General features: G+C 42.2%; 1 protein-coding gene across 5 annotated transcripts in view; it reads left to right on the top strand.

The window, feature by feature from the left end:
• NAV2 (neuron navigator 2) overlaps window positions 1–21,518 on the top strand; it is a 203,526-nt gene that overhangs the window by 136,862 nt on the left and 45,146 nt on the right. For all 5 annotated transcript variants that reach the window (XM_063158172.1, XM_063158176.1, XM_063158175.1 and 2 more), the window contains 3 exons: window positions 13,154–13,292; window positions 18,767–19,058; window positions 19,999–20,701. In XM_063158172.1, the coding sequence (XP_063014242.1) occupies window positions 13,154–13,292; window positions 18,767–19,058; window positions 19,999–20,701 (1,134 nt within the window). The remainder of the gene's footprint in view (window positions 1–13,153; window positions 13,293–18,766; window positions 19,059–19,998; window positions 20,702–21,518) is intronic.

The following is a 21,518-nucleotide window of genomic DNA, read 5'->3' as shown; positions in this document are numbered from 1 at the left end:
GAAGAATGGCATTTTTTTCCTTAGTGAGTGGCATGTGTGTTAAAATCATGCTTGGCAGTGTTATGTTATTTGGAAGGAGCACTGATTTTTATAGTTCGGAGAAGAAGATGAAGAAAACTGCATTTAAAACAATGGTAATGATGCCTCATTCTTGTGTTTCACCATGTTAACTGCACTTTAAGATCAGATTTTTGTCCATTTTACATCGACTGTTCTTACTAATGGGCTGATTGTCTTATATAATTTTAGTCTGGTTTATTTGTTATATCTGGAAATATTAGCCTAGACATCATAGATGCAAAAGCAAATACATGTGTGCATAGTTAATATGTTGGTAATATTTCTCACTCAAGGAGTTTGAGACTTGGTAATGTGTTTAAATACAGAAACATTTTGGATCATCCAAGTATAAGCCCTGGATTCAGCATTCATTTGGAATTCCTCTCAGATAAGAATATGCAAGCTAGATTGCTGTTCAGTATCCCCCATTTTTATTGGGTTTTCTCCAGTTCCCTGCCTTTTTTTCTTTTTAGAAAGTGGCCATTTCACAGTGTTTCTCACTCTGATGTGCTTATTCATTGGAAGTGGGCATACTGAAAAGTTTACCTCACAACTGTGTCACACAAGTGCTCTGTGCAGGATACTGGCATTTCTTAAACAATCTTTGAAGTACATTTTTAATCATACACCTCACACACACAAATAGTCTTTTCTCCTCCACCAGGCATGGATCTCACCTTGTTGGAGGAAACTGGGGCATTCTTTAATGGTTGCTCAGTGAAAAGCAGCTCCTTGGAGGGGGATGCTAAGTCTATCTCACACTGTGCAGTAATTATTAATATATTTATATTAATGTAAATATACCCTGTATTTTTGAGTTTTCTGCTCAAATTCAGTCTCCTGGGGGTCAGAATCCCCTTTCCCCATTTCCTATGCATTACAATACATGCCCATGCAGCAGCACTCACTGATGGTTCCTTTTTACTTTCTTCTGTGTGATGCCATCTGAGTGATTTAAACAAAAGCCCAAAGTACACTGCACTTCATGTGCTCACTTATAAAAATAAATAAATCCACACAGCACCACCATAATGTAATTATCTGCTCTCAGGAAAGCCTGAGGCAACAGAGGGTTCTTCCCATTGAGATTTAAGGATGTGAGGAGTGTTTCAGAGCACATATCCCGGTCAGTCTGCAAACTCAGTGCCTCTGAAGAATAAGAGGAATTCAAAATGAAGCTTCATTTTCCAGTCCTACTTTTCCTGTCTTCCAAGCTCCCTTTGGAACCTAACTGAAAACCCACATGGTGTAGCAGCTAGAGTTTATTTTCTATTATACCTCCTCCTGAGAGTTTATGCTGCTGCCAGTGTTCCTCTGATTTTAGGTAAAAATACCTTCCTAGGATTAACAATTACACACCAGTTCAGTAAGTTCGGGCTTCTTTGTTGTTTTTGTTTGATTTTTTTAAACATTTAATTTAATGCAAAGGTCATTTGTTTAGGTAGTTACATAGAGTTGTAGCCCTGTAGTATCATGTGTAAGAGTTGTAATGGTGCAGCAGTGCTTCTGTAATCCTGCTTTTATTTTCTCATGCAGATAATCAATGAAAGTGCTCTAAAATGGTGTATTTTTGTTCCATGTGCTCTGCTTCAAAGGATAGAAGTGTGTTCAAAAGCATGTTTGAGTCTGTTCAGAATACGTTTTGTTACAAATGTTGGGGTTTTTTAAAATTAAAAAAATCTTAATGTCCTTTAGGAGGAAAGAAGTGAAAAACAAGTATTAAAAAATTGCTGTAGAGATTATTTTAAGACATTGGTTTACCCAGTGGTGATGGAGTCTCTCCCAGGCAAGATGTGGCAGATGCCTCATGCCACACATTATCCAGCAGGTTCCAAGGACTCTGCAGTGGGATGTCTTTAAATGCTGCTTGTGTTACTTTTGTAATCATTCCAGTTATCAAATAAGGTTCTAACTGACAAATCTCAGCTACTGAGGAACAAAAACAAGAAGGATTTGATGTATTGCAATAAACCCACAATTTTCAGGCATTCTGGCGTTCTCCAAGGGAGTATTTGAAATGCAGCAAGATTTGAGCTGCCTTAACCTAGAATGCAAACCTGTAATTGTGGGTTTGGGCCCTCACAAATGAAATGGAATGAGGCATTTCTGTGATAAGTTTTTGTTGTGCTGCAAGCAGAGTGAGTTCCCTTCTGCCCAGGGTCACAGCTGTGCCTGAGTTAATGGCAATAGCACACGGGAGTGGGGGAAGGAACCAGGGCTTGGAGGTGCAGTGATTTTATGGCATTGATATTAGGACAATTTGCAGCCTTTTCTGAGCAGCTGTTCTTTAGGTAAATCAATACTGTGGGGTCTCTTTACTTCTCCCCAACTTTAACTACCATAAAAGAACTTGATGTGAAGCTGTTCACAGCTTATCTCACCCCATTGCTATGTGAAACTTCTAACACAAACGCTTTTGTGCACTGCAGCCATAACACACTAATCTTCTGAACTTCCTGACCCATAAAACTGTGATTATTGCTACATGTAAAATTCATCTGGAAGTATCCCTCTGCATTTAGCCTTATGGGTATTACATTGCAGAATCCCTCCTTTGCAGTGGAAGGACTGCCAGGGAAGGGAAGGACAGTGGGGCTGTAGGTGGATGTTAGTACAGTGCTGTTCCTTAATATTGTGAATTTGGCTTTATTTGGAGCTGGTGATTCAACAGATGCAGTGTCCTGATTTTTATTTTTCCCCTAGATTACAATTTCAGATTTGATTTTTTTTTTAATTGAGTATTTCTGGCTATTCTTACTTGCCATTAGCAGTGGGTCAGTCCCTGATTTCCTGTACAACTGCATGGGCAGATAATTGAGAAACATCACTTGTGAAAGAAGGACAGGAAGGGTGTTAGGGAAGAATAGAAAGCTTTACTGTTGCAGTTGTGGTTCTTTTAAGTGCCTGTCATATCTGAGCATTATTTCTGCTCACTATTCAGCAATTAAAATAAAGAATGAGAAGCAGTTTGCAGGATTCTTTGATAAAGGGTAGTGGTTAGAATGCACCAGAGGCAAAAAAAGGAGAAATAACATTCCATGAGGACCTTCTCCCTCTTTCTCTATGGGCAATACATAGCTTTCTTTTAAAAAAGCCCTGTGATTGTTGTCTAATCTTCAGCAAAGATGTGACATCAGCAGCTTTGCATTTGCACATCACAGAGGGGGTGGGTTGGCTGCACTCTAAGGTGCAGATGAACCAAAAAGCACAAGAGTCATATTACTACCTTTTTTTAATCATCAGACTAACATAATATAGGTAATCATCCGGCTGAAAAAAAAATCTAAAAATTTTTAAAATTAAGTGAACAGGCCTTTTTAATTTTGAACCACAAACGTTTGTGTTAAATTATGCTTTTCCCAAGCCACTTTTATTATTAGCATTGTTCAAAATTGCAAGTTGTCACATCCACCAGCCTCTAAATTACCCGTCCTCTGTGTTGCCATAGTTACACAGTAGCCACTAAAATACAGGCTCCGGTGTAAGAAGGCAAGCTCAGACTGAGACTCATTTATTTGAAGGTTTTGGCAGCAGAGTATCTCCACAAAGTCTTTGTTTTATAACCTTTGAATTCTTGCATTTTAACTCTTTCAACCAACGTTGCAGTGTTGTGCTGAAAGGTATGTTTCATTTAAGACAAGGGTACTCAAGCTGAGTTAATAAATATATAATGGTGTAGTTGACTTTTCACTTCCTACTTTTCTTTTTGGTTTTGGGCTGAATGATCCACGATTTTCTTCAGGTGAGGCTAAGGCAACAGCATCATGTCTTGTCCATTTTCTCCATCCTAAATGCTTCCCAGCTCCTTTCCAGAACAGGATCCCTTGCAGGTGATCTTGTTGGCAACAGAAATCCTGGCACTACTCAGCTGGTGTGATTTCCCATACTAGAAAAAAAAATCTAAAAAATTCCACATGTTCATCAGAATGCAGAGGCCTTGGTAGAATCCTGTCAGAAAATATTTATATTAGACTAAAATAAGAATTTTGAATGTTAACCACCAGATTTTTTTATCAACCTCACATTTCTAAATAGCCATCTCCATTCTGTTTGAAATAAGGGGAAATAATAAGCCCCCCTTGCTCTATAGTGCTAAATAAAGGAAAGTCAGATTAATATTACATATCTTGTCTCAGTTTCTTAAGTTCTTAACTGGAGATACCAGTGGATAAATTGCTGTTTTCTTTACCATTCTTATTGAAAATGTTTTTCTATACCACCACTCCCCCCGCATTAAAAAAAAAAAAAAATAAAAAAAAAATTGCCAGTGTTCCAAATCTTTTGTATTAAAACATTTTAGGTATGTCTGCTGCTACATTCACAATACTTGCTTCAGCAGTCCCGTTGTTGCACCCCTCTGTGGAGCAGAGTGGGGAAATGCTTTCGGAGGAGTTCATCTTTCATCCTTCAGCTGGGATCACTCGGTGCCATTGGGCACCCCCAGGGCAGGGCTGCTGGTGGAGCTGCTCCTTGGTGGGACGGGGTTCCTGACCTGCCTGGCCACCGCATCAGCTCCCAGCTTTCACACAGGGCCAGCACTGAGCCCTGACCTCTGCTTTTCCAGCACTTCAGAGGTTAATCTTGTTGAGGGATCAGATTTCTTTCCAGGGGAAGTTTCTGATGATCACCTTCTAGCTGGGTTGTGCTTTGCAGTGTCTCTCAGAGCTGCTGGCTCGTGTGGAGGTCTCTGTTGAAAAACAACCTTGCTCCAACTTTTTTTTCCAAGTTTCTTCCTAGATAGTCAAGTTACAGGCTGGTTTATTTAAGGGGGGGCATTGGATGGTAGCCTAATGAAGGTATCAACCTGCAAAATAAATCTGAGCCCCTTTCCTGGAGTTCTTCATGGGCAGCAAGGTGGAGAAGTGCTTTGGTTGGGGAATATTGCAAGGTAAGAGATTTTGTGCACTTTTGGAAACACGGGAGTGTGTTGGGTTGCACCTCTGAGTAAGGAGGTTTAGCTCTGCAAATACTGGTGGCAGTGGAAACACATTGGATGATGGATAAATCTGAGCAGCTTTCTCCCTGCCCTGCTTCTTTTCAATCTCTGTATGCTGCATGAAATCAATACATTTGTAATAGATTGCAAATATTTGAATAACATGGTAGAAAATTTCCTATGTGAGGACTGACAGCTATTGCTGTGTCTGCTTTTTCTGCCTTCATTTTGTGATTCTGTGAGGTTTATTGATACTCAAAGGTTGCAATCTAGCTGGCTATCTTTCCACTAGTGTTTCAGGCTTTTAGCCTCAGAAAACTATGGGGCTTTGTTATATTTTAGCACTCTAAGTCTGGTTTCTGTGCAAAGGAGGAGCCTCTGTGGGAATGAGCTCACCCTGCAAGGAAACAAAGGCGTGTGTGAGTCTGTTTCAGGCCAGATCCCAGCCCAGAGTGCACTTGCTTTTAGTGCATAATATCCAGTTCTTATTCTCACTCCTGTGCAAATTTCTGCTGGCTTCCTCATTTGTCTGAGTAAGGTTGTAAGATCTCATTCCTTTTTGTAGTTCCTTCCAAATGAGCCTAGTTTTAAAGGCTCCCATGAACCAGGAGTTACTATCCAGAGTGTTGCAGTTCTGCTAGGACAAAAACTGCTTCCAGGGTTGGTAATAGCTGACATCTTCCCAGCAGCAAAGAATAAAACATTAGACTTGATTATGTGCCTGTTTGTTCTGTAAATCACTGGTGGGATAACAACTGTTGTTTTTCAGTGGTTTGGTTTCCTGAGTGATGGTGCTGTGCCCTGTGATCAAATTAACACATTTTTATTGCCAAGTTCACCATTTATTTTAAGGCGTATTTCAGCAGGCTGTCATGCCTTCAGAAAGACAATTTCTGATGTTTTTCTCCTTTTTTCCTGATGGGACAGCCATGTGCATTATCTTTGTCTCCATGTGCTCAGCTGCAGCTGATGCTGCTGTGAGACAGGAGCAGTTCTCAGGTGTGAAATCACTTGTGCTGTGCACAGGTCTTGGCCGTGGTCAATTTATGAAGGAGCTTTTGTTAGAAGAGCAGGGGAAAGCAGAATTGCTTTGAGATTTTGTGCATATATATGTCTTGTCTTCAGTTTGTGCCTGTGTGTTTCTTGCTTGGGGTTACAGTCTGCAGACATGAAAGATTTGTGGAGTTACAGTGTTAGGGTGGATTAGAAGAAGATGGGAAGAAAAGGAGCCATGTTTTTGTTCCATCATTCCTGTTAGAATTTATCTAATCCCTTCTTTTTCTTCTCGGTGTTTAACCTTGTTTTTATTATGTTTTGGAGCCTCTGGCAGGTACCAGTGAGTGCTGGTGAGCTGCTGAGCTCTCACCAGCTCAGCCCAGGGTTGGAGGAGCTTGAGGTGGGTGTCAGAAACTGTCACTGTGTTCAGAGGATGCTTCCCCCTTCTTTAAGTGTTAAATTGTGTATTTGTACGAGGAGGTGATGTGACCCAGAGTATCTGCTTTTGGGGGAGAAGTAAGTGAATAGTAAGAAAAAAGTAAATAGTGAGAAACCTGCACAACCAAGTCATTGGTTTTCACAGCTCTCCATCCCCTGGGCAGGCCACCTTCTCTGCCTGCTTTTGGGGGAGATGTAAGTAAGTAGTAAGAGGAAAGTACTGGTTTGTGAGGCAGGGTGAGAAAGCTCTGTGTGCCTGGGGTGAGGAGTGTTTGGGCTGGGACCTGGCTGAGAGGAGCTGCAGGCACACTGCAGTGGTGACCCACACCCAGGGCTGTGCCAGGGGCCTCCTCCCCATCCCCTCATCCCTCACCCTGGGGGCTGCAGGGAGCTGGGGCAGTCATCCCTGAGTGCACAGAGCTCTGGGCTTGGCCTCACCCTTGGTTTGTTCAGTCCATTGCTGTCATGGACACTTCACAGGGATTTCTGGTCTGGAAGGCACCCGAGGCTTTGTATGTAAGCAAGGATTTCTGACTTGGACTAGAAGACTTTCTCAGCACTTCTTACTGTCATGGAAACAAAGGCAGAGCAAACAAAGCACGTTTTTTTGAGGTGATGACTGAGGTTTAACACTGACCTGTTAAGTCAGTGACAGAAGACCCTGATGTTGTTTCCAGCTTCCTCAAGAGTCATCCTAGTGACACAGACATGGGCAGGGATGATGAGCATCACTCCCATGGCTTCCAAAGCAGGGAGGTGAGGGTGCAGCTGGCCAAGGGGTGCACCCAGTGCAGAACTGCTCTGTAAACAGCTGTACAAACACAGCAAGTCCTCAGACAGAATAGTAGCTGGGAAAATACGGTTTATGGGTTGTGAATGCAAGAAAAAGGGGCTGGCAGGCAGCTGGTTGTAGTTTTGTACAGTAAATTGTGCAGACTGAGCTGGGAGCTCCTCCAGCACCTGGGTCACATGCAGTGCCTTGCTTTTCTCCCCTTCCCCGAGGCTGTGGAGGTACCAGAGGAGCCCTGGTTGTGAACAATGGCCAAAAAAACGAGTTCCACCAGTCAGGCGTTTTGCAACTGAATGGAGCTGTGCTGGCTGCTGACCCCAGCCAGCCATGGAGCAAAGGTCTAGGTGAAGAAGGGACCTTTGGAATTTCAGCTTCAGAGCAGGATGTGATGAGTTTCGGTGGAAAGTCAAATCAGTTCATGAACTGATTTAGGGTTTTCTAACTCCTTGAGATCAGGCGGATTTTTAGGAGGTCCTTTGTGTGTGTGTGCTCTCAGCTGTGTTCAAGTTTGTCAATGGCTTGGTCAAATTCCTGGTTAGATTTTAAGGGACAAAATAAAATCTAGTGTTATTTTTATAAGGTTATTAGCACTGATCTAAGAAGATTAAATGAAAAGAGCATTTGCAGTTTTTTAGCTTCTCCAAATCTTTTCTTAGCCAAATTTTTCAACACTGAATAATTTTGTTCTGTGAGTTATTCCCTTTACAAATAGGTATTTTAAATGTAAATCCTGAAACCTTATCTTGGATGAATTCTAAACAGAGCTTGACAGAGAGCTGCAGTTCAGTTTGCTGGCAGGAACCCCAATAGTCACTAAACGTGAAAATGTCTGAGTAGCTCACAGCACACTTCCAGCACTTCAACTCTGCACCAAAAAAATGTCTCTTAAAGGATTAGATTCTGCTCCAGAAAGAACAACTGGAACTGCTCTGTGTTCTTTTTTCCTGCTTTGCTTTTCTTGGTCTGACTTAGGTAACAGTCCTGTCCCTGGGCTCCACTTTTGGGAAGAAACAAAGTGGTTTATGTTAAAATACCTATAGTGGGATGTAAGAAGAGAGAAACTGGAGACATGGGGGAGGTGGGTGATTAATAGCAGTGTAAAACACATTAATTACATTAACTTCTCTTGAGGTAGATTTCCATCCATTCTTTTGCAAGTGGTTATGTTTCTGTTTCAGAACAGTTTGAAAGGAGAGCTGTGCAAAGGTCTGTGTGTGCTTTCTGGGTTTCTGGCCCAGTTCTCACTGCTGTAGGAAATCCCAGGAGAAAACAGTGGAAGCTGTGGTATTTACTGTCTCATGTTATAGCACATTGAATTTTTCCTTTTAAATCTTTGAAGATGCTGTGAATTTTCAACAATTTTGTACCTTGATCTTTGTTGTTGTTGTTGTTGGCCTATCAACTCATAAATAGTTAAATTTTTAAATAGAAGAGGATAATTGCCATGTTTCCACTTGAAATATTGTAGAGCCCCCAAGGCCCTTTCTTGGACAAATGTATTTTTCAGCAGCTCATTGTAATTTTGGTTTTGAGTGAAGATCCAACAAAATTAAACTCCACACCCATCCGTAGAGAAAGGTGCATTTTCAGCCTTCAACAATAGCTTTATTTAGAAGGATTTTAATGACTCCTTTGCAAAGGGGGAAGATTTCTGCACTGAGAGGGGCTGTCCTGAGGAACACAGAATGACTTCTCTGCTGTCCAGGTTGACAGAGGAGAGCCAATTGTGTGGATGATGATTATGCAAGATGGAAAAGTGCTGATAGACTGTGGAAAAATACAAGTCTGAGCCTAAGAGCTTTGCAAAGCTGTTTGAAAAAGCAGCTTGGAGCAGTGATCTGGGGCTGCCCAGGGCAATGTGCAGTAGCAGGGCTGGGTTAGGGGAGGCTCAGGAAGCTGCTTGGGGTGCTTGGTTTCATGGAGAGCAGGAGCCAGCACCCTGGCAGTTTTTAAGTGGTGGCAGGGGTGGGTTTCAAGTGGGTGGTTGTATCATTTTCATATATAATACACTTTTAAGATTTTATTTTTTTTTTTTAATTTGCAGTTTTCAGTAATGAAAGTAAAGTTTCAGGTGATTGATCAAATAAAGAAAGGAAAACCCAAACATTTCAGCTTCAGGTTAGGGTTGAGTAGACGTTTGCTGACATCAGAAATTTTTAATTGCACCAGGTAAATTACAAAGATGCTATCTGGGCTCTGGGAGCCAAGAGCACCATAATTAGGGCTGTTAGATGCCCCATTCTGCTTCCTCACTTTTGACTTTAACCATCAAGGCACCGGATCCAGGTAAAAATGAGCTGATTTACGTGGAGGGCTTGGGGTGGTTTCAGGAGCAGCTGAAACAAAAGCCTCAGATTGTGACTGGTCCTGTCCCCTGGAGGAGCCTTAACCAGGATGCGTGGGTTCATTGCATTGCTTTGGAGCTGTCTGTGTTGGGTGCTCATGAAGTGGCTTGCACTAGCATTTATTTTACTGAGTTCAGTGAATTCTGCCAGCCCTCTCTGGTGCTGTTCCAAAGGGCAGCATCAGTCATTGTTTATGTAGGTTTACAAAATTATTTTTGGTTTCTTAAGGTGTTTTCATGTTTTCTTACATGCTGTTGTTTTCTCTAGCTAGAGACTGAGCTGAAGTGATATTTGTTAAATAAAGCTCTCTGGGTTTAGGCAGATATGTGGGTTTGCACATCCTGCCTTGTGAGAGCAGCTTGGGCACCAGTGCTGTGCTGCTTGGCTTGTGGCACCCAAAGTCTATCCAGACACCTATCTCCAGACCTCAGAACAGCTAATCTTTTTAAATTTACTAATAGATTAGTAAGCTTGAAAACGCAGAGTTGGAATAGTTCATATTTAATAGTTTCCACCAGAACATAAAGGACCTAAAGCCCAGGATACACAGGAAGGGAAGCCACAACATCAATGTATTCAGGTGCATGCTTCTACCTTTGTCCTCAGGCACATGTCCCAGTTCAGAAGGGCACTCAAATATTTTCCTAATGCCTTAGATTGCCCAACTGAAGCCAACAGGACTGGCTGATGGCAGAAAAAGTGCTTATGATTAACATTAAACACATTCTTTAGGTGCTGATTAACTGAGGCCTATGGTAGTTTAAGAATTGTGAGTGCTCAAAAATGAAATGTTTCAGTTCCTATATGTTGAAGATGGGACTAGGAGTCACACCGAGAAAAATTATTGTGTTTAATATTTTTTCTGCCCTCTGCCATATCTCCATAAGAAGGAAACGAAACTATTAAACACAGAAAGCATTGGCAGTGATGATATTATTACTGTTATGATTGTTATTTTTTATAGGTTCAGAAATAGAAAATAAGTTCATTGCTACACAAAACTGTGGAAAACAAGAAGCATATTTTTTTATTCAGTGATTCTATTAACTATTTTGGTACCTTATTTGTAGACTTACCTAGGAATTGTAAATGCTTTATGTGATAGGTTTGGAAAGAGAAATAAGTGCCAGTTATAGGACCTGTTTTCAGAACTGAAATTTAGAAGTAATATGGCTTCCAATATTTTGCCTTGTGATATTTAATTGCCCACTCTAAATTAAAAAGTGCTTCAAAAAAAATCTTTCAATCCTTTTCCAGATTTTCAATTCCCCCCCTAACATTTCTTGGCAAGGGCAGCACATCTTTCATTCAGTTATGCTGGAAAAGATCTTTCAAAACAGCAAATAAAACTAGTGTGTGAAATTTGCCTGCCTGGCTTTCTCAGATTCAGGAGGTCTCACATTGTGAATTTTATTTTAACATGGATTTCTATTTTGTATTGCACCTTTTCTCCAGGCGAAGGCGAATCTGGGGGAAAATGATCTCTTTCCTTTGAATTGTAGCATCAGCAACACTGCAGACTGCAGCATTCCTTTCCAATCACAAGAGCTGGAGTGTCTGCAGGTTTATCCAACAGCCTTTGGGAAATCTTGGGAATCATCCTGTGGCTGGGGGACACTCCTGAGGGTCAGCCAGGGCTGGCTGCAGTGAAGATGGAGATGTGAAGGGCGATGGAGATGTGACCCCAGGGCTCCATCAAGAGCATGTGGCAGGGGCCAGCAGTGTGTTCTGCTGTCCCTGTCCCTGTTCCAGCAGAGCAGTGGCTGAGCACCCCAAGTTTCCTTTCCTGCCTTGCTGGAGCTGTTGCTCATCCGCAGGGATGTGGGAGAAGGGGCGCAACTGGCTGTGCTGACACATGGATGAGCCCTTCCCTAGGAGCAGAGCTGTCAGCAAGGAGCAGCTGCCAGCTGTGACCCTTCCTGTGACATGCAGGGCAGGATGTCCTCGTGGCCACACTCATTTGTGGTTCAGCAAATTGTGCTGCTCTTCAGGCTGTGCTCAGGTCCCTTAAAGGCCAGGTGTGGGTGAACATAGCACTCCCAAGTAAGAAAAAGCAATTAAAATTGTTAAAGCAACATTAAAAGTCATGCGGGAAGGTGTTTTGTAGTGCTAAGTGGGAAAAAATGAAATGCTTTCCATTTCAAAGCTGACAAGGTTTATGTAGAAAGGCTGTAGCAAGTCAGTGGTGAAGCTATGAATAAAGTTCAAGCAAACAGAGGTAGTTTGCCTTTCTTTGCGCAGTTCTTTTATCACAGGTTAAGACAGTTCAGGTTTAAATGCAAATGTTAACTGCTCAGTATATTCATTTGTGAGTAAAGCTTTCACTGCCCAGCCAGAAAGCTCTCTGCAATGTCTTTGTTACAAGTTTGTAGACCAAACAGAAATGCAACAGGGAGGAGAGTCTGGAGCTCCCAAAATCTGAAGCTGAAGTTTATAAATAGCTAGAGAGCTGCCAGGTGATGAGCTCTTAACCTTTTGCAAATGACCTATGAGATATATGTGTGTGTGTATATATATATATATCTGTATTTACATTTCCAGATTTCCAGCAATAGTTATCCAGTGGACTGAAATAGCTTCATAGAGCTCCTTCCAGGGTAATATTTCAGTCCCAGCTTCATTGTTCTTGGAGATGGAGCTCTTGTAAGCCAGTATATAAATCTCTTCCTGGAGCAGCTAACTTTTACAGGCATTTTACAAATTGGAGCATCTGGCTCCATTTTTAGATCATTTTGAGTCTTTCTGTTCTAACACTCAAATTGATTCCAGCAAGGTCTTTTTTTGTTTCGTTGGTTGGTTTTTTGGTTAGTTGGTTTTGTTTTTGTTTTGTTGGTGTTTTGTTTGCCCTAAACTTGCAGTGAGACATTTCTAATTTACGGGGAAATGCTGAAGCTATCACATGCTGGGAGAAGGTAGTCCTGAGGAGTTGCTCTCCTTGAAGAAGGCAGTGAAGCTCAGGAGGGTTATTTGTCATCTGAAGGACTGAACTTGCAGTTGCTAAAGTTCTTTGAGGCTGGTGATACTGTTGATGTTAGATCCAGGTCTCTGGACCACCTGGGTACAAAAGGTTGCTTCAGGCTGAATTTTTTTCCTTGCATTTAAGTTCCACCTGTGTGTTACAGCTTAGCAAGTCAGTGCTGTGGGTACTTGGAGATCCCACAATCACAGAATGGTTTGCGGTGGAAGAGACCTTGAAGATCATCTTGTTCCACCCCCCTGCCATGGCAGGGACACCTTCCACTATCCCAGGTGGCACAGAGCCCCATCCAGCCTGGCCTTGGGCACTTTCCAGGGATGGGGCAGCCACAGCTTCTCTGGGCAGCCTGTGCCAGGACTTCACCACTGCCCAGGAAAAAATTCCCTGCTAATACTCCTTCATGCCACTCCTTTGGATTTCAGCAGAAAAGACACACGTTTCAGCTGAGTCAGGAAGAGCTGTGCCACTGGTGCCTTGGCTTGCTGACAGCATGGCCTGGCCTTTCTGGCACCGCAAGTGGGCTAAGGGTTGTAGAAATAATACAGTCTTCCTTCTGAATGATGTCTTGTCTTTTGACCCTTGTTTTGTCCCTCTGTGTGCTTCTTCTCCAGCTGGGACGACAGCAGCTCTGTCAGCAGTGGGATCAGTGACACCATAGACAATCTCAGCACAGATGACATTAACACCAGCTCCTCCATCAGCTCCTATGCCAACACTCCTGCCTCCTCCCGCAAGAACTTAGACGCACAGGTGAGAGCCTTGCTTTATTCAGCTAACATTGGTATTTGTTGTTCTCTCTGTGCAGGAGGTGTAGTTGTTTTATGTGCCCATGTTCACAGGGGTTCTTGGTTAAAGGAATAGATGAGGATCTGACTCCATGTTTCACAAGGCTGATTTATTATTTTATGATGTATATTATATTAAAACTATACTAAAAGAATAGAAGAAAGGATTTCATCAGAAGGCTGGCTAAGAATAGAATAGCAAAGAATGATAACAAAGGTTTGTGGCTCGGACAGAGAGCCCGAGCCAGCTGACTGTGATTGGCCATTAATTACAAACATCCAACATGGGCCAATCACAGATGCACCTGTTGCATTCCACAAATAACACATAACAGCAGCAGATAACCATTGTTCACATTTTGTTCCTGAGGCCTCTCAGCTTCTCAAGAGGAAAAATCCTAAGGAAAGGATTTTCCATAAAAGATGTCTGCAACAGTTTTAGGTTGCTGAACTTGAACACACAGCCTGCCCTCAGTATAGACAGTATCAATAATAACCACCTTGTCATCCATGGCATTTACAAATATTTCCTCTGTGGGTGGAACCATCAACCCATGGTGATGTCACAACAATTGGGTCTTGTCTTCCTGGAGGCACTGCTGCACAGAAAACAGATTTTATATAGATATTTTTGAAATACCTATATAAATATATAGAATGAAATGTTACATTTTTCTTAGAGAATATGAAATGGTATTACCTTTTTCCTTTAAATAATAGAATACAATAAAGTAAACATCAAAGTTCAACGGTTGTTTACGCTTTCATCAAAAATGTAAGCATGTTATGCAAATGAAATTGATTTTATTAAATTTCCAGAGCTGTGTGTTATTGAAGGCTTTCTGTGCTTGCCAGCATTTCGTAGGAGGATAAACTTTGCCTCCATCAGCAGGATACATGTACGCTTTGTGCTCAGACACCGCACATCCAAAGAGTGTGGAACTAGTGAAGGCATCTAACAGCTTTTCATTGACCAAACAAACTGCATAACACAGAGATTTGCACTAATACAAACTGCGTTTTTTTTTTTACCAATTCCATAGATTTTTGTTTGGACTAAAAAGCCCAGCTTTGTTCTGGTGCTGCTGGAGGGACTCGGGTGCTGTGTGCTGCAGCCACTGGGCTGTGGTGACCTGGCAGAGGACAGGGATGTTGGTGTGACCTGCTCCTCTGTTCCTTCCCTCTGTTAATCTCCTCCAGTCCTTTTCATCAGTGCCTCCTAAATCTGTTTTTGGCATCAGTTTTGAGGGAGACCTGTGGTTGCTGTGAAGTATTGCTGTGTCTCCAGAGCTGAGGTGCAAGCACAGAGCAGTGTTTGTTCCCTTGCCATGCAGTGCATATTTGAGCCTGCACAAAGGGTTCCAGGTAGCCTCTGTTTGCCTCTCAGCGACTGCACAGGCACCTGGAACTGCCAATACAAGGCCCATACAAGCTGAGAGGAGTTAAGATCTATCAAGCATGTTTTTCAGAATAAGACGGGCAACTGGAAGTATTTTTTGACCATTGTTACTGTCTCAACATTGTAATACTGTTGGGGAGGGAAAAAGGAAAACTTAGGGAGATGTGACTAAACATTAACCTGAGGAAAAAAAATAAAAACTCATGTGACTTCTATCTTCTGGTGGATCAGATTCTTGGAAGCACCTCTGAGAGATCAAAATCTGTGTTGACAAACTCCTCTTCCTCCTCCACAACTGTTACAGTATCCAAGAGGGTGCAGACAGACACCAGAAGAAAAGCAGCTGGAGCTTGTTCAGGCAGTGGAGCGTGGTTATTGGCAGAGGAAGCTGGGAGCCAAGAATGTACAAGTGGTGTTAGCAGTTTTTTGGTGTGATGTGTGTCTCTGACCTGCTTCTCTCCTCAGTTTTCATGAATGGCAATCTTTATTCCAAGTCTTCTGTTATCTGCAGATTGTCCAGAAAATAGTTCATTTTCAGTGGAACAAACTGCCTGAATCTTGTCAGCCAAGGGAGTGAAATGGAGTGCTGAAATGCGTGGCTTGCAGGGTTAATTTTTGGCTGACCTCAGAGCTCATGATGCAGTGAATGCTGCAGAGACACCTTTTCTGTCCTCCTGAAGGACCCTGTGACAGCCAGTGCCCAGGTGTGCCTTCCCCAGGGTGCTTCCACACAGCACTAGCACGCATTTGCAGAGGGATGTGGACTTTTCTTCTGAGGGTGTCCCTTGCTTTGGTTCCCCTAAACAGTCGGTGCTTTTGAGCTGCTGTGATTCTGTCACATCTCTTAGAGAGGATACAGAAGTTGGATTTCAGATAATTAAGGAGGGAGCTTGAAGCTAATACATGTGCAGCTGGGAGTCCAAGCAAATAATGCAGCAACATCAAAGGGAGAGAGTCTGAACATGTCAGTGTGTGCTGATAAAATCGGGAACTCAGGCAGAATCATCTCTGCAAAGAAAGGCATAGTTGCAGGAAAAAATCTCTGTTGAAATTTCTCTCTGATTTTCAGGGCTCTTGAGAACCCCATACTCCAGAAGCTGCAGTTTCCCCATCTTTGAGAAACAGGACTTAAATATGATATTAACTCAGTCTTCAGAGACATTCATAGCTGTATCCTCTTTTCATAGCAATGCAGTGAAGATGCTTGCAAGTTGTTTCTGAACAAGCTAGTGATGGGAACCAGAATTTGCCCTGCCACATTCCCATGTCCTGCTGTGGTTATGCCAAGTACCAAACCATTTAATGTAGTTACAGGAGTTTTGGCACCCTAGTATTTGTCCTTTTTATTGCACAGAATTAGATAAGTTATCTTTATCACAGTACTACATATATTGTGCCTTTAAAGTCACATCATATGCATACTTTTAGGAGAAATTAAGACCTAGGTGGGCATTTGAAAATAACTTATTTAAGTGAAATAAGATGGGAGAAAGAGACCAAGTAACAAATTCAATCATGTGATGGTGAAAAGATAGGAAGATGGAAAGGTTCCTTTAGATAGAAAACTGCAGCCTCCCTAAGCAGTTGGATAAGACATCTTCTCAGGAAAGATGGGTTTGTTCTGTTCACAGCTTCAGATTTACAAAAACTTTGAGTGAGTTGAGAAATGCTGGTGGTTTGCTCCTAGCTCAGGCTTTGCTCTCAGCTTGTGCTCGCTGTGTCTTGCCATGACCTCCAGCCAGAGTATTTCCACTTTCACCCCTCTGGGTGGGTGGGGTTTCTGCTGCAGTCCCCCAGCCAGGTTTCACTGTGTTTTGGGTTTGAGTCCTTAGTCATGTTTCTGTGCTGTTCTCAGTGTTTACCATTAAACAGAGGCATCTCTGGCCAGAGGGTTTCAGTGGTGGAGGTGCAGCATTTCAAAGGCTGCAGGAAAGCTTTGGCTGTGGGAGCAGTAGTAGAATAAAAGGCAGGAGAGCAAAGGTGGAGAGGATTTCTTGCAGTGCTGTTCTCTCTGTGCAGACTGACTGTACTAACCTTACAGATTAGGGGAGGGGAAATAGGTATAGGAATATTTTCTAGTCAACCAAAACTAGAATAAGGCCTTTGCTAGCAGGTAGGTGTATTTCTTGTTCTTGAACACTAGCAGTGCATACACACAATTCCAGACAAGGAGCTTGGAACAAGATACTGAAGTGACCACGTGCGGAATGGTGTCTTTGAGATGGCTTTGTTGGTTGATACTTTGGTACTTTTTGCCTGTGCTCTCTTCCAAGATTTGTGAATGTAGGAGCTGTTTGCATGAAATAGTGATTTTGGAGAGGCACAGGACATAGGAGCAGTCACACTGTGAATTTATTACACACCTGCTGATGGTCAGAAATAGAAAGGTGACCCACCTGCCCCAAACCTGGCAGGCACAGGAAGAGAAGGGAGTTAGAAGGCAGAGATCCATTCAAGCCTACACGGGGTTGCTCTCTTTGAATGGAGAGGTAGGGAAACAAGCACAAGGAAAGTACAAGTATATGATATTACCTAAATCCATAATTCAAAATGCAGGTTAGTCTCATGACTCAATATGTAGATAAATAACCCAAGACCTGTTTCCTGACTGAAGAGAGACCGTTGTGATATGTGGTGTCAGCTTTCACACACGGATTGCTTAACTAGTTTTTCAGGCTTTAAAAAAAAAAAGTAGTTACAGTAAAAAGCAGAGGAAATTCAACCACAGTTCCTCTGAATTCTTTAATATTAATGGTGTGATCTGATAGGTAAAGTCATAAACTTTAAACATTCTTTAGGAGCTTAAAAGCTGAAAAGCGTGGTAAATAATCTTACAGCTTCTCTGTGCTGTGTTTTTCTGTTTATCCAAAAGGAATAAAGACTGTGAGCTTTATAATGCTTTGGGATATTTAAAACAATTTCCTTTTAAATAAATTATTCCTTTTGCCTACCGCACAGTTCTGAGCACATTCACCTTCTGCTGAGGCTGCAGGGCAGAAAGGTGGCACCAAACCTCACCAAAAGCCATCAGCCTGTGCTTGGAACTGCAGGCAGGTGCTGAACTGTCAGTCCCTTTCATGGTGCTGTGGTGCTTGGAGAACACTTCAGCTGTGAATTTCTTATCCTGATCAGAGTCAAATGCGTGGATATTTGTCATTTGTGCCTGATCACAACATGGTTGGTTGTGGTGTTACCGCATTCAGCAGATTTAATCAACAGCATTTCACAGGAGTAGAATTCTAGAAGAGTAATCGTTAGCAGTGGGAAATATTAATGCATATATGTATAAAGTATACACATATATATAGGGTAGTGTATTTAATGTAAGCATTTCTGAGATTTTGGCAAAGGTTTACTAATGGGAAATTTTTCGATTTAATATTGAGCTTAGCAAAATTCTCCATAAGAGACTGGTAACAATCAATCTGTGCAAAGAGTAGGGGAAAAACAGTCTGCAAGAGAAACTAAAGTAATTTATGCATTGAAGTCAGTCTCAAGTATTGTTAGAAAGTTTTTCTTCAGTCCTTGCGTGTCCTTCTACTATGTTAGGTTAGAATTAAGAGCATTCCACATATTCAGATCTGTTCCAAAAGCTGCCTCCTCATGCTCTGGAGATCAGATTGCCAGACAAGAGATAAGAAAGCAGCAGGAACAAAGGAAGGCTGGCTGCACAGGTTTGAAATGCTTTTTCGGCATTGCAGTAAAAGGGTTTGTCAGAAATTTGAGATGGAGGATTATAAATGTCATGGAGCTGAATCTGTCCTTTATACATCAAGTAGGGTTTTTTCCCCCTTTATTCATTCCAAGGAGTGTGGCTGTTGTGGTTTTTTTGTGTTTTTCTTAAAAGCATATTAAAAAAACATGTCATTGCTGGGGTTAATTTTTTGCTGTGACATTTCTTCATCAAAAGCATGTCATGTTTGTTGGTACTCAGAGATGACTGCTGAGCTGATTAATCAGGATGATGGTTCCTCCTTAGGAAGCTTCTTAAAAGAAAGACTTGCTCTCAAAGTTGCCTTGCAATTCCTTATCTGCCCTAGACCGACGCAGAGAAGCATTCCCAGGTGGAGCGGAATTCCTTGTGGTCGGGCGATGAAGTCAAGAAATCCGACGGGGGATCTGACAGCGGCGTAAAGATGGAGCCGGGCTCCAAGTGGAGGCGGAACCCCTCTGATGTGTCGGACGAGTCTGATAAAAGCACTTCTGGTCGGAAGAACACTGTTATTGCCCAGACGGGCTCCTGGCGGCGGGGCATGTCCGCTCAGGTTGGCATCACCACACCAAGGCCCAAACCTGCAAACACCTCAGGCACCTTAAAGACACCTGGAACAGGTGAGAGAAGGCGTAAGGTGTAAACAAGCCAAAAATGTGTTCGGTGTGAAAACAGTTTAAATACTTTGTGGAGGCAGAACCTGAACTTCAGGTAATCCTGGCTGTATTTTTAGGCATTGCTTTAACCTAAGCAGCATCTTGTATGTCCACGTTTCTATTTCTGGCTGAAAATGTGTATTTCGAATTATTACACCCTGCCAGTTGTTTTCATGATAAACTCTGGTCTTAAGCCAAACTATTTATTTGGCACAGTATTGCTGTGTGAAGAACAAATAATATAATTTTAGTTTTGAAAATCACTGTTTTTGAAAATCATTGCTAACCAAGAGCATACAATATATATGGTTGAGGAGATTTTTTTCCCCCCCCTTACTAAACAAGCATGTTTGTTTATACTAAACCTGATTTCTGGATTTTATTTTAAGTGTATTAATGATTTTAGCACTTGCAGGTGTATGAATGAAAATTGGTTGAATTTGCATAATCAAGCAATATAATTTAATATCTCTCTTTTTATTAGGTCTTGTACACAATTGTATATGAAAAAGTTAAAGTTACATACTGTTTTGAACAATACAAATGCTTTAACAATGCCTTTTAGGGAAATTATGCTATCAACCTAACACTACTAGTGCGTAATCATAGAAACGATCGATCTGTGGTAGCTTCAGAGAGAAACTTTTTTTTCTTATCTGTCACTATTATGTGAGGCTGTTCTGCTTTGCATATTCTCAAAGGCAAAGGCACCACACACTTTCTTTGGCAAGTCTGCATGTGTAACTCACTAGGGTGGCATGTAAGCTCAGTGCAGACTAGATCATAACTTTGAACCGCACTGCAGTGGCTAATGCGCTTTTGCTTTTCATGCTGCTTTGAGTTTCATCATTTGCTTGATGTTTTCAAGTCATTAAATATTAGAATTCTTTTTCTATTTTTGTAGGGAAAACTGATGACGCCAAGGTATCAGAAAAGGGTAGACTATCTCCTAAAGCTGGACATGTTAAACGTTCCCCATCAGATGCAGGACGCAGCAGTGGTGATGAATCCAAAAAGCTTCCCACAAGTAACTCTAGGACAGCTGCTGCTAATGCTAATGCATTTGGATTTAAGAAACAGAGCGGGTCAGCCGTAGGCATGACCATAATCACTGCCAGTGGGGCAACTCTCACCAGTAGATCGGCTACCTTGGGAAAGATCCCCAAGTCATCTGGACTCATGGGTAGGACCACTGGTCGGAAGACTAGTGTTGATGGCTCCCAGAACCAGGATGATGGCTACTTAGCACTTAGTGCACGAACTAATCTCCAGTACCGTAGCTTGCCCCGGCCCAGTAAATCCAGTAGCAGAAGTGGAGCTGGGAATAGATCTAGCACGAGTAGCATAGACTCCAACATAAGCAGCAAATCAGCTGGGTTGCCTGTCCCTAAAATCAGAGAGCCTGCCAAGGTAATCCTTGGAAGCTCTCTGCCAGGATTAGTCAATCAGACTGATAAAGAGAAAGGGATTTCGTCTGACAACGAAAGCGTGGCTTCATGTAATTCTGTTAAAGTGAACCCTGCATCACAGCCTGCTGCTAGCGGAGCTCAGAGTACCCACCAGCAAGGAGTCAAGTACCCCGATGTGGCCTCTCCCACCCTGCGCAGGTAGGCACAAATTCCTCCGTTCTGCAGTGGTGTTGGTGGGAGCTCGATGAGCAGCACTGCCAGCCCGGCCTGGCTGGCCTCGGTGCAGCACTTTCTATTGAGTGGCTTACTTCAAGGTCTTGGTATTCACATTTAATTTCACACAAACAGCTTGGCCAGCGTTGTGGATACGTAGGGTGTCACGCGACAGCAGCAGAAATCCAACGTTCAGGGAAAAAGCCAGACCTGTCTGGCAGAAGCTTTGGCAGTTACAATTTGAGTCACCTTGTTGTAGAAATCATACCTGGAGACTTTCGTCTGTGCAGATGTCACAGATATAAGAATTTTCTTACCTGAAGGTTATTGAGGAGTTCTTGCACAGATGTATATGTTACAAACCTGGAAATATTCCAGTCGTGGATCAAATAAACCAACAACTGGAGGGTTATCTCAGATTTTCGTTATGACGGCGGCATTGACCTGCCAGGCTTAGATTCACCCAAAGCAAACTATTATAGCTTGTGTGGATTAGCCCAGTATGTTGCAAGACTCAACATTTTAGCCTGTGAAGATGAACCCTAAATAAAATTGCTGTCTAAGCTGGGTTAAATTTTCTTATTTAATACTATTTTTTGGACAAAAATCCTGTCCTCTATTTCTCCAAGAGTACCCCACACACTAACATTAACAAATAGTTAGTGAGGAACTGATTGTTGATGCAGTGTATATCAGAGCCTTGATATTGGTGAAAAGTTCTGTTAATATTATTTTTCAACTGAATTTGAGTAGCTTGTGTGTTTCAAGTTGCAGTGTTTTGCATTTCATTTTGTCGTGATGC

Source organism: Melospiza melodia, chromosome 6 (assembly GCF_035770615.1).
Source record: "Melospiza melodia melodia isolate bMelMel2 chromosome 6, bMelMel2.pri, whole genome shotgun sequence".
Classification (NCBI taxonomy): domain Eukaryota; kingdom Metazoa; phylum Chordata; class Aves; order Passeriformes; family Passerellidae; genus Melospiza; species Melospiza melodia.
This window is presented reverse-complemented; position numbering and strand designations above follow the sequence as displayed.